Below are 12340 nucleotides of genomic sequence, written 5' to 3'. Positions count from 1 at the left end.
GAGAAAGGACAGGAGGGTTGGAGGAGGGGGCATGAGGGGCCATCTCTTTCCTCCTCAGACTGGGAAATGGGGTGCTGTAGGGTTCTCCTGAGTGGTTCATGGTTCTCTTGTCCTGTCCTAATCAAGCTGTGGCTGTGGGTAGAGTGTCCAAGGCTTTTTTCCAACAGGTTCAAATTAACCTCCAAGTAAAAACAAGTGAAAGAATTGTCAAGTAGGCTGGGCGCGGTGGCTCACGCCTATAATCCCAGCACTTTGGGAGGCCCAGGCAGGCAGATCACAAGGTCAGGTGTTCGACACCAGTCTGACCAACATGGTGAAACCCCGTCTGTACTAAAAATACAAGAATCAGCTGGGTATGGTGGCACTGGCTTGTAATTCCAGCTACTCTGAAGGCTGAGGCAGGAGAATTGCTTGAACCCAGGAAACAGAGGTTGCAGTGAGCTGAGATCATGCCACTGTACTCCAGCCTGGGTGACAGAGTGAGACTCTGTCTCAAAAAAAAAAGAATTGTCACATAATATTTGCCAGTGCCCACACGGTGTTGACCATGTGGAGGAAGAATTCTAAGCACTTTATGTATAACTCATTAATTCTTACAACAACCCTGTGAAATAGCAACTGTTATTTCCATTTTACATATGAGGAAACTGAGGCACAGAGCTATCTGGTGTCTTCACTGGGTTTACGCCAGCTGAATGCTGGTAGTCAGACTCTGACTTGCTGCCCTGCACCACCCAAGCTAGTCACTGAGCAGCACTGATGTGGATCAGTTACCCAGAGCTCTTCAAATCCCCATTGTGGGCCCCAGTCTAGCAGTGCTGCTGCGGCAGGCCTGTGATGGAGCCCAGGAGCAGTGCTTAATGCTCCATGGGTGGCTGATATGCAGCCTCTGATAAAAGTGAAGGTTGGAACCAGAAGAACCTAGGAGATAACCTGCTGGGACTTGTGTCAGCTTTCAGACAGGCCGACTGAGGCTGAAGAGGCTGAGGCCCTGCCCAGGGTTTTACAAGTTGTCAGGACTTGATGGCACCAAAACCCACCTTCCTAATCAGTGATTTTTGTTTTTTATTTTTTATTTTTTTTGGGACAGAGTCTCGCTCTGTCGCCCAGGCTGGAGTGCAGTGGCAAGATCTCGGCTCACTGCAAGCTCTGCCTCCTGAGTTCATGCCGTTCCCCTGCCTCAGCCTCCAGAGTAGCTGAGACTACAGGTGCCCACCACCATACCTGGCTGATTTTTTGTGTTTTTAGTAGAGAATGGGTTTCACCGTGTTCGCCAGGATAGTCTCGATCTCCTGATCTTGTGATCCGCCTGCCTCGGCCTCCCAAAGTGCTGGGATTATAGGCGTGAGCCACCGCGCCTGGGCCCCTTAATCAGTGATTTTTTTCCCTTTCCTGAGCCAAAAGATGGCTGAGTGTTTGTTGGGGGAAATGAAGCTACATTATTGAAATTGAGACCAGTTACACTCTTCAGTGGTTATTTTGGGGGCCTCCTTGTGCTCCCAGTGGCCAAAAGGGTGAGACTGTCTTTTTACTTTTTGCTACCTTCCCTTTCCCTGCCCTCCTGTGCAGGTACCTTGAGGTTATGCGGAAACTCCAGAAAACATACAGGATGGAGCCAGCCGGCAGCCAGGGAGTGTGGGGTCTGGATGACTTCCAGTTTCTGCCCTTCATCTGGGGCAGTTCACAGCTGATAGGTACTGGAGCAGGAGGCGCCTATCCCTCCACCCCCAGCCAAGTCTGCGTTCTGTGGCCCTCCCCTGCCCCTCCTGCGCTCCCTCCTTCCCTTCTTCCTGCCCAGGGCAGACAGTGACAGCTTGGAAAGCAGGGCATTAGACCAGCTATTGAGGGAGGCTGTTTGCTGTCGACCTTCTGCTGTGAGAGCCCTTGCGGTGGGCTGGGGGAGGCGGAGGCCAAGCGCCGCCAAGATAATGGGAAGTGACATGGGCTGGAGCAAGGGCGCATGCCTGGCACATAATGGACTGGTGTGAAATGCGCCCCAGCTCCTGGCAGCAGCTGTGGGGTTTTATGTTGAAAACGAGGGACCCTTTTGATTTGGTGACCAGCGTCATCCACTGTTATTATCAAGCTGTGTGCAAAGCGGCCCGTTAGGGAGCAGCCGCCAAGTGCTGGGCGGTGGGCCTGCTTCCTGTGGGGCTCAGAGAGGCCTGCTCTGGTGACTCCCCCACTCTTGAAGCTGGTTTTCAGGATGGGGGTGGGTGATCATCTCTATTTTGATGAAGAGTGAACTGCCTACAGAATGATATTCATAAATGACCATTAGTTGTGGCCTCAGGTGCATTGCCTCCCTGAATCTTCTCAGTGAACCTGTGAATGGTCTGCCAGCATGAGGCCAGCTCTGTTGACTGGCACCTGCGCCAGGCACCATACTGCGTGCTGTAGGCGTGGTAATTATTGTCATGGCCCCTAGGAGGAGGTGCTGTTCTTGTCCCCACTGTCCAGGTGAGGAAACTGAACCTTGGCAGGCTGAAGTCATGCGTCCAATGCCATGCAGCTAGAGCTTAGCACAGTAGAATACACAAACCCAGAGCCATTTATTGCTCCTTCAGGGTGAGGTGTTGAGGGCGCCATGGGCAGGACTGAGGCCCTTGGGTGGGTGTGACTGCTGGGCCGGGTTGCCCAGGTAGTGGTGGGGCCTGGTTCTGAACTCTGGGGCCCATTCCTCTTCCCAGACCACCCATACCTGGAGCCCAGACACTTTGTGGATGAGAAGGCGGTGAATGAGAACCACAAGGACTACATGTTCCTGGAATGTATCCTGTTTATCACCGAGGTGAGGAGGAGGGGTGAGAGAGAAGCCCATGGCTGCCTCCAGGCTTAGATGAACCGAGGATGGTGGCTTTACAGTGGATCAGAAGAGCCAGAGCTGCTGCCCAAAATGGCAGGGCCGGCCGGAGTGGGTTATTGAAAAGGAAGCACCACTGGGCCTCTCCTGAAAGAGTCAGCCGCTGCTGTCAGGGCCTCTGCCCAGTTCTCCTTCAGTTTCTCCTGAACACCACAGGAGTCTCAAGATGAGGGTCTAAGACTTGGTCACTAACTGGCCTTGGTGACTGCTGCAGCAGGTCTGAAAGGGTCAGGGTGGGGGAGATTTGTGGGGGAGGATCAGCATCTTTCAGTGGAGCCCCACAAGGGTCTGTAGAACCATGTGCTTGTGGGTGTGTAAAATGAAACCACCAGAGGAGATGGAGCGAACCTCTGGCACAGACAGCTTTTCTGTCGAAGGGACACGTCTCTGTCAGTGCCTGAGGACGTGAGCCCGAGCAAAGTGCCAGTGTGGGAGTATGCAGGCCTGGCCTGTCGTGGCAGTCACTGGACAGCCAGCCCCATGGCTGGGCTTTGGAACTGGAAGTTCTTGTCTCACCAAGGCAGGATTCCTTATAGTGGGCCCTGGACCACTTGTGCAAGATCTCCTAGGGTGTTTGTTAAAATGCACATTCCTGGGCCCCCCATCCCAACTTACTGCATCAGAATCTTAGGGGACAAGAGCCAGGAACCTGCGTCTAAACACACTTGCCAGGTGACTGCACAGGAAAGCTGGGGACCCTGTGCTCTCTGGACCTCTCTTCAGGGAGATGTTAGTAGGACTTTTCATCCTCCCTGCCATCCCCGTGCCCCAATTTCCAAAGGGTGCCCTAGCTCTGCTATCTGGAGAGGGTTTGAGAGTTCTATCCCTCCTCAGTTCCTTTCCTGACACCAGCACGGATGTCTGCTGCCTCAGTGAAGTCCTTAGCAGGCCTGTGGACGCTGGCCATGGGGGCTGCTGTCCGTCCGGGCTGTGTATTCCGAGCCCCGAAGAGGTGGAGAAAGCTGGGTTATAACCAGCAGCCTTGGCTCCAAGTTCTTCCTGGTCAACATTCGGCTCAGGCTTCTGCCAAACTCCAGGGGCCAGAGGGGAATGACACATTTTTTCCAAGTCAGCAAATGGAGCCGGGCCTGATGGCTGGGCGGCCACCGCTTCATTCCCGGAGATCTGCTGCCCTCAGCAGTGTGGCAGGCCCAAGGTCGGGAGGACTCGGGGGCAGCCTGGCTCACTGCCTTGAAAGCCAGTCACGCGCTGCTCTCTGTGGAGTGGAATGTGGGGGTCTGTGGAGCCCTGGGGGACCTCAGGATAAGCTGGAGGAGCAGGGTGGGAAGAAGGGTGCAGATTCCACACTTGAGCTCTTGCCTGTGACTGAAAGGCTGAGCTGTTTGGGCTCCCCCTGGCGGCTGGCCAGGCCTCTGGGTCCCTGTCTATATTCTAACTAGGAGGCAGGCCAGCCTTGGCCTCCAGGATTTTGGGAATTGATTCCATGGTAAAAGTTTGTGTCTTTAGTTGGTTGGCTGATGATGTTGGTATAAAAACCCCAAAAGCTTTTCCAAAGTTTGGGACCCAGTTCCTCCACTAGAGGAAATCTCAAAGTAGCCACTAGGTGGCAGGAGAGGCACATTGAACTTGGAGAGGGTTTGGTTACATTTATTTGAGGCCTCAGAAGGAACAGGGAGGGGAGGGCGTGCCTAGAGTTTTTGGCTGTTCCGCACCTTCTCCTCAGGGCCGGGTTTTCACTTTGGGTCTAGGCTCTTGGGCATGGTGTTCAACAGTGGGCGCTAGGAGGAGTGTGCCCAGGAGCTGAGGTGGCTGCAGCAAGGGCCCATCTTGCCACGTGGCCGCTGGTTGCAGCACAGGTTGTGTTGGTTCTCCAGAGCGCCCACCCTCTTCCACCTCGGAGCAGTGAGCAGCATTTTGCAGCCCCTAGTTGGTGAGTGGCCTGGCCTAGCTCACTCGGGACCTGGAGGCTTGCACAGAGTTCTGTACACCTTGGTTGGGAAGGAGGCAATGTTTCCTCTGGAGATCCTGGATTCACCATGGTGCTCTTTTAACTGGGAGATTAAATAAAACACCTAGAACTTGGGAATGGAATCGGACAGCCCTTTCTGGGTCTCATGCCAAGACCGCACTGATACCTTTGGGCATCCAAGGTGAGGGACCCCACCTTGCAGGGCCTCTGCAGCCTCTGGAAATGCAGCCCTGGCGCCTTTAAGAGCCCAGGGCAGGCAGGAAAAGAATTTCAGTTTCAATCTGGCTTCTAAATTTGGAGTTTTGGGAAGGGAGGGATCAGATTTCAGCTGGAAGGGAAGGAGCTGACAGGAAGGCGCTGTGCAGAGCCTCCCCACCCCCGCCCATCCCCCCAGTTACTGACAGAGGAGCCATTTACAAAAGGCCGATTCTCTGGGGAGTGGAGAGGCAGGAACGCAGCGTCTGTGAGTAATTTCCTGCTCAATATGGCTGCTCTGACTCACACGATTCCCCTGGGGTCACTGCGGGCTGCAGCTCGCTTGCTCGTTCTGGTTCTTTCTCTTCTCCCTTTGTGGCTAGAATGAGCTAATTTTTTTTTTTTTTTTTTGGTCTTCCAGCCCCGATTTCTTTTTCCCCCCATCGTCTGTTTTCTTTGCCAGAGTTACAGGGTCTCCTTCTGAAGGACTTAGGGAGACCCTGGGCATTGAAGGCCTGGGGGGCAGCCTGCAGCTCCTCCAAATAAACTACCTCTCTGGCCTTTCTGTGGGTGGGGGCCCAGGGCCACTGGAGTTCCAGGACATGGGCCCAGCCCTGGCTCTGCCAGAGGCCTTTTGAGGATCTGTTCTTTGGCCCTGGTGGGCGACGCTGGCCAGGAGGCAGGGGTTCTGTCTTCCAGCGCCCATCTGCCTGCCTTTGCCTCGGAGCCCTTGCCGGGCAGGCCCCTGGCAGACGAAGCCGACAGGGTGCCCCCTGGTTGCTTGCTCAGAGGGCCCTGTCCAGAGAGTGAAACTGGTTACACAGCTCCATGCTTCCTAAGCTTTCCCTGGCCTGGAAGTATGCACGGGGCTGGAGCCTGCAGACTGGGGAAGGGGCGGGGTAGGGCGGGGAGGAGGAGGGGAGGGGCTGGGGGTGGAGTGTAGTTGAGCCCCGCAGTTGAAACAAAGCTCCCCTGAGGTGAGGCCCCTGTAGGCTGGGGGTGCCTGGCTGCCCTCCTGGAGGAGCGAGCCTTGGATGATTCTGGGTGAAGCAAGTGGCCCAAGACAAGGCCCCCAGGGACCAGGGTGGGCTTTGTCTCTGTTGAGTGCCTCGGGCTCTTGCTTGGCTGTGGTGGAGACTGAGAGAGGAGGGGAGGGGAGGGAGGAGCCTGTTGTCCTTGCTCCTGAACGTGGGTGTTTGGATGGGCTTTTTGGGAACCTGGGCCAGGGGAGGGAGATGAGGGGTAAAATGACAGTTTTTTTTGACTTAAATCTTAAAAGTTTTGTCACAGTTGCCCTTACTAGAGAAGTAAGAGGCCTGCCAGGAGTGGGTCACCAGGTGGCAGCCCATGGCTCAAGAGTGGGGGCTCCTAAGGGTCCTCGTGGTGAACTGATGCCCCATTTTGGAGAGCGTTTCTGGCTTATTTTTTCTCCTTCAGATAACCCAGCCTCCCCTGACACCTGCATGTTTCTGGAACCTTCCAAGTCTCTGTTTGCCAGACTCAGCCTCTTTGCAGAGTCTTCCTTCTGCAGCATGGGTCTGGGGTGCAGAGCCCCGTTCCCCTGTAAATGCTGCCTATGAGCTGGGGAATATGTCGAGGGGAATTATGAACTGCTTGGTTAATAAATACAAATGTGCTGGACTCGTGGTGTCAGGGGGATATGCTGAGGCACACAGGCGTCCCTCTGTGGTTTCTGACGTCATGGGAACTTCATGCTGGCTGCAGAATCTTCCTCTTCCTTCCTGGAGGGTCAGACTCTTTGGCAAGAGGGAGGACCAGGAATGGATCCGTCCTTGTGCCTGCCTCTTTCAGCTGCTGTGGCGGCCACCCCTTCCCCACCTCCTGGCCAGGCCACGCTGGCTGCTCCTTCAGGCACCCCTGCCTCCCATCCGCCCTCTCTTCCCTCACTCTGCCTGCCATGCAGAGGGCTGTCGGATACCTGGGTTTGGTCATACCCACCTTGGTCCTCTTGCAAATTGACCCTTTCCTCATCTCTTTTAGCTCTGCTGGTGGCAGGTGCAGACCACGTGTCCTGTGGGGGGGGCCTGGGGGAGAAGGGGTGGGCCTGGAGGGGTGGGGTCAAGGTGCTGCTGCTGTTTATCTGAGCCCGAGTGAACCCCTGTGCTGGAGAGGCGCTCTGAGGCTCCTGGGGAGTCGGTGGGAATGACACCAGAAGCTCAGGTGGAGATCTTATCTTCCTGAGGCGGCGGGATTTGGTGGGCGACAGGAATTAGGCCCCCTTTTTTTTAGCTGTGGGAGAAAGAGGGGTGGCTGTGGGTGGGTGGGCATGGAATGTTATATTTTCCTAGCAGGCCTTGAGGGCCAAGGGGGAACTCTGTCTCTGGCACTTGCATATGCCTGTTTGTATGTTTGCACCCCAGGCAGATGTTGTAGCTTGGTCCCCAAGTGCCTGCGTGTGTGTTGCATGTGTGTATGCGTGTGTGTGTGTGTGTATGTGTGTGTATGCATGCATGGGTGTGACTTTGCTGCAGGGGAGGAGGGATGAGCTCCCAGCCAGCCCCTGCCTCTTCAGCTTGTGGTTTCTTTTTTTCAGATGAAGACTGGCCCATTTGCAGAGCACTCCAACCAGCTGTGGAACATCAGCGCTGTCCCTTCCTGGTCCAAAGTGAACCAGGGTCTCATCCGCATGTATAAGGCCGAGGTGAGTGGGGGCTGGCCAGTGTGCCTGTCCCTGCTGCCGCACTTAGTCCTGGGCTGGGGACAAAGCAAAATATGTGGGGCCTGGGGCTCCTGCTTCCTCCTACCCCACTGTTTTGCTCTGAATCTTAGGCCATCCCCTCTGATACTTGGGGCCTTGGAATCTCCCGTCTGGGGCATGGGCAGTCAGAGAAGCACCAGCCACCCCAGCCCTGAAAAGCTGCAGCCCAGCTCTGTCCTGATGAGCTTGGAGGCTGAGGCAAGGACCTGCTACGTGGGGAGTTGGGGTGATGGGGGCCTCTGTTCTCCCTTGTCAAGTGGCCGAAGGCTCCTCGAGGCTTAGGCAGCCTGAGTCTGGCTCTCCCATGGCATACCTGGGAAGGGTCTTACCCTTTGGAGGCATCTCTGAAGTGCTGCCTTCAAATGTTAGTGTGTATGATCGCTGAGTGGTGGGAGGTCTGAGGGTAGGCCAGGAATTGGCATTTTTATGGACCCCTTCAGGGATTTTGATGCAAATGGTTTTCCCTGCTCTCAAATCAGATGCGGAGGAGAGGAGAGCCGAGGTTTCCTGGAGCTCCCCCTGCTGGCAGGCAGCCGAGGGTGTCTCCTGCCCTCTTGGCAGTGTTCTCCCAGCCAAGGAGGTGGCCTTTTCCCTCTTGCAAGTGGGGAGGAGACATTTTATTTCTACCCTGTCCCTTCTGCTAGCTCCTCCCACTTCCTGGGAAGACTAATTCTAGAACTGCTTGACCTTGGCCAGGGAACGGCTGGATGTGAAGTTCCACACCTGGATTGATGGGTCCCTGAAGTCCCTTCTTTCTGTCCTCAGGCTGGTCCTGGTGACTAGTTCATGGCCTCAGACACTGTCCTGTGGGCATCATCTCTTGACTCCTGGCCAGCCTTCTCTTCTGGGAAGGGTTGCTCCAGGTCTTCATTGGACCCAAAGCTTCCTGGATCCCATCAGCAGAGGCGGGACAATGGGGAAGGGTGCCAGAGGCCAGTGGGGTGGGGGAGCACAGATACTTCCAGTTGGCTTGGCTCCCTGCACTCAGTCCTGAAGGGGTTAACGAGGCTTGAACTGAGCAGGCCCGGCCCTCTCTCCCTTCCGCCCCCTCCCCCTTTGGTCCCCTTCCTCTGGACCTCACATCCTGTGTTTAGGTTCCAACCCACATACCTCTCTAATCTGAGAGGCCTGAGAGCCTGTTGGCTGGAGCTGCCTAGGCTCCTTCCGGCCGCAGCTGGCCACCCCCGGCTCTCCACTCCTCTGCCGTGGGTCACTGCCCTCTGGTGTCCTGGTGTTCCTGACAACCCCACCCCCGCCTGTCCCACAGTGGGGACCTCTCACTCTACTGTCCCTCCCCCCCCCCACCGCTCAGGGTGTCTGAGCATATGAGAGGTGCACAGCGCCCTCCAGCCTCCTCCCGACCCCAACCCTTGTGTGCCAAAGAGAGGACTCTGGCTGCCTTCCCTGCTTGGTACCTGAAGTACTCTACAAGCCTCTTAATTCAAGTGACTCTAAACTTCTCTTGACTCAGGCTCTAAGGCCCAAAGGATAGGGTTAGAGACCCTGTCCCCTTCTCTTACCTGCCCTTCCAGAGACAAAAGAACTCCGGGCTGCCAGAGGATGAGGGAGGAGCATATTCGGATTGAAAATGGTGTGGCAGGAACACAGGGATGGTCCGCTGTGCACAGGCTGTCGGGGTCTCCGTGGGGTCTGAGCCACAGGGTGGCGAACACAAGGACACTGAAAATGACCAGCTCAGGACAAGGGGCTCTCTAGTAATCACAAAGTGGCCTTCCTGTGGCAGGCGCTGTGTGGGGAAGGGGACAGGCTCCTGTGTAGGGTGACGCTGGAACTCACTGACTTTAAGATCACCAAGTCAGGCCAGGCGCGGTGGCTCGTGCCTGTAATCCCAGCACTTTGGGAGGCCGAGGCTGGCAGATCACGAGATCAGGAGATCGAGACCATCCTGGCTAACACAGTGAAACCCCATCTCTACTAAAAATATAAAAAATTAGCCAGGCGTGGTGGCAGGTGCCTGTAGTCCCAGCTACTCAGGAGGCTGAGGCAGGAGAATGGCGTGAACCTGGGAGGTGGAGCTTGCAGTGAGCTGAGATGATGCCACTGCACTCCAGCCTGAGTGACATAGTGAGACTGTCTCAAAAAAAAAAAAAAAAAAAAAAAAAAAAAGATCAAGTCTTCGCCTGTAATCCCAGCACTTTGAGAGGCTGAGGCGGGTGAATCACTTGAGGCCAGGAGTTCGAGACCAACCTGGGCAACATGGTGAAACGCCGTCTCTACTAAAAATATGAAAATTAGCTGGGTGTGGTGGCTCATGCCTGTGGTCCCAGCTACTTGGGAGGCTGAGACGGGAGAATCGCTTGAACCTGGAAGGCAGAGGTTGCAGTGAGTCGAGATCATACCGCTGCACTCCAGCCTGGGCAACAGAGTGAGACTCCATCTCAAAGAAAAAAAAAAAAAAAGATCACTGGCTGGGTGCGGTGGCTCACGCCTATAATCCCAGCACTTTGGGAGGCCAAGGCAGGTAGATCACCTGAGGTCAGGAGTTCGTGACCAGCCTGGCCAACATGGTGAAACACTGTCTCTACTAAAAATACAAAAGTTAGCCTGGCATCATGATGCGCACCTGTAATTCCAGCTACTCAGGAGGCTGAGGCAGGAGAATCACTTGAATTTGGGAGGTGGAGATTGCAGAGAGCCGAGATCGTGCCACTGCACTCCAGCCTGGGCAACAGAGCGAGACTCCATCTTTGAGAAAGAAAAAAAAGAAAAAATCACCAAGTCTTTGCAGTGTTCAGGGCTTATTGGCAACTTACTAGCAAGTAGCCCTTAGTCCCGAAGGGCCCATGGGCTAGCATTTTGTCTGCACAGAGGTCCAAGGAGAGGGCTTGCTTTCTCTGGCCAATTCTTAGACCCTAGGGAGGTCCTCCAAGGCCTGCCAGTCTTGCAGTCCAGGGGTACGTAGGAAGGCTGGGTCTTCAGTCAGAACTGGTTGATTGAGGGAAGTCAGCCTCCTGGGCTGCCACAGAAGTCTGACCAGCCTGGCAGTGGGTGGCCTCAGGATTTGGGTCTAACTGTCCCAGCTTTTCTGACCGAAGAACCAAGTGCTCTCAGGGGCCTTGTGTGGTTGGGGGGGCCTGTTTTTCCTGTGGGCCACGGCTGTGCAGTTGCTGCCTTCAGAAGGACCTTGTCAGAACTCAGGGAGTCCCTTCCCCAGCTTGAATCACCTCTGGCTGGAAGGTCAGGGGACAGGCTGAAGCCGCTGCTCCACCCAGGTACATGGGAGGGCCTTGCTGGGAGAAAGGCCGGGCCGGAGGCTCCTCCTGCCCTGGAGCCTTAGGCTTCCTTGGCCCAGCTCCTGGCCTCTCCTGTGGCTCTGAGGGGGCTGACTCTGGGGTCCTGTAGGCAGAATGGAAAGAACCCCTGCCTCCACCCCTTCTGGCCTTGCAACTTCTCCTGTGGGAGCTAGAGGGAGATTGACCTTTGACCCCTTCAGGAATTCCAGGGCCCTGGGGGGTGGGAGAGCTCTTATGACCACTTCCCGGATGACATAAGCACCATGGCAGCTGCCTTGGCCTCTGGCCTGGATCTGCGGCTGCTCCCCCTCCCGCCCAGGGACCACCTCCCGCTCCCTCTGCTCCCCGCATTCTGTGCCTCAGAGCCAGGATCCTCGCTGTGGCCAGGGCTCTGCTCCCCACTCCACCATAAACTTGGTTTCCATCCTTCTTTCCCTCCGTCTTGGCGCCTCTTTGACCCACTCGTCACCCCCGTGCCTCTTCCTCCTATGTTCTACAGCTGGTTTTTGAGGAGAGGGAACCTGGGCCAGTCATAGCACCCATTTGTCTCTCTAAGTGAGTTGGAGGTTGAGACCACAGCCACAGAGTGAGACTGTTACTCTCTCTGAGGCCATAAGTCTTGTTCCACCCCAGCCAGGAGGTGCCTAACATACTCTGATTGTTTCTGTGGCCAAAGGTGTGGGAGGAGGCCCTGGTCAGTCTTGGCAGACCCAACCCTCGCATGCCCACAGCGGCTCCTGTGAGAGCTAGTGTCCAGGTGTGGCGGGCATGGGGGTGCTGTCGTGGGAGCTGCAGCTGGAAGCTGGGGTCGGCTGCCTGTGGACCAGCCTAGCTTCTGTGACAGGCTCTGTCGCTTGCTCTCCAGCTCTGCTTCTCTGCTAGGAGCCTGGCTGGGCTGGGCTCAGGGAGTTGGGCCTCCCCCCTGCTCAGCCATTCCCCTGTTCAGCACTCTTTTTCCCCCTGCCCCCCACACAGGCTGCTGGGAATTGCCCAGGAGTGGGGGGAACTCAATGTCAGCTGCTTCTTATTGTCTCACTCTGAAGTGCCAAGATGCCTTTTTCAGTCCAGAGAACTGAAAACTGAAGAAAACAGGCTCTGGGGCCCGGCCTCAGCCTCTTAGGCTTATGTTCAAATGTCCCCATGTCTCTTCTCTAGAACCGGGACCTGGGCTGGGGGGGGGGCATCCCCAGTGATCAGGAGGGTTCTTTTCACCTCAGGTTCCCAACTTCCCTCTCTCGGCCAAGTGATGTCACTTGGCTGCCTCTTCTCGGTTTCTACCTTGTAGGTTTGGGCTGCCTTTTCTCTCTCTCTCTCGTGGGTCTCATTGTTGTGGAGTGGGTATTTTGGGATAGAAGGAGTGGGGCCACTTCCTGGACCTG

General features: G+C 55.8%; 1 protein-coding gene across 11 annotated transcripts in view; it reads left to right on the top strand.

Annotated features, from left to right (window-relative positions):
- Nucleotides 1–12340, top strand: part of PTPA (protein phosphatase 2 phosphatase activator) — a 37420-nt gene that overhangs the window by 23425 nt on the left and 1655 nt on the right. For 6 of the 11 annotated variants that reach the window (XM_077967845.1, XM_015116651.3, XM_077967847.1 and 3 more), the window contains 3 exons: nucleotides 1570–1694; nucleotides 2691–2791; nucleotides 7543–7650. In XM_077967845.1, coding sequence (XP_077823971.1) covers nucleotides 1570–1694; nucleotides 2691–2791; nucleotides 7543–7650 — 334 coding nt within the window. Of the gene's footprint in view, nucleotides 1–1569; nucleotides 1695–2690; nucleotides 2792–7542; nucleotides 9960–12340 lie in introns of those variants that run through there. The other 5 variants (XM_015116649.3, XM_077967841.1, XM_015116648.3 and 2 more) reach the window with 2 other exon arrangements.

Source organism: Macaca mulatta, chromosome 15 (genome assembly GCF_049350105.2).
Source record: "Macaca mulatta isolate MMU2019108-1 chromosome 15, T2T-MMU8v2.0, whole genome shotgun sequence".
In the NCBI taxonomy this organism is placed as follows: Eukaryota; Metazoa; Chordata; class Mammalia; order Primates; family Cercopithecidae; genus Macaca; species Macaca mulatta.
Note: the sequence above shows the minus strand (reverse complement) of the source record. Positions and strands in the feature narration are given on the sequence as shown.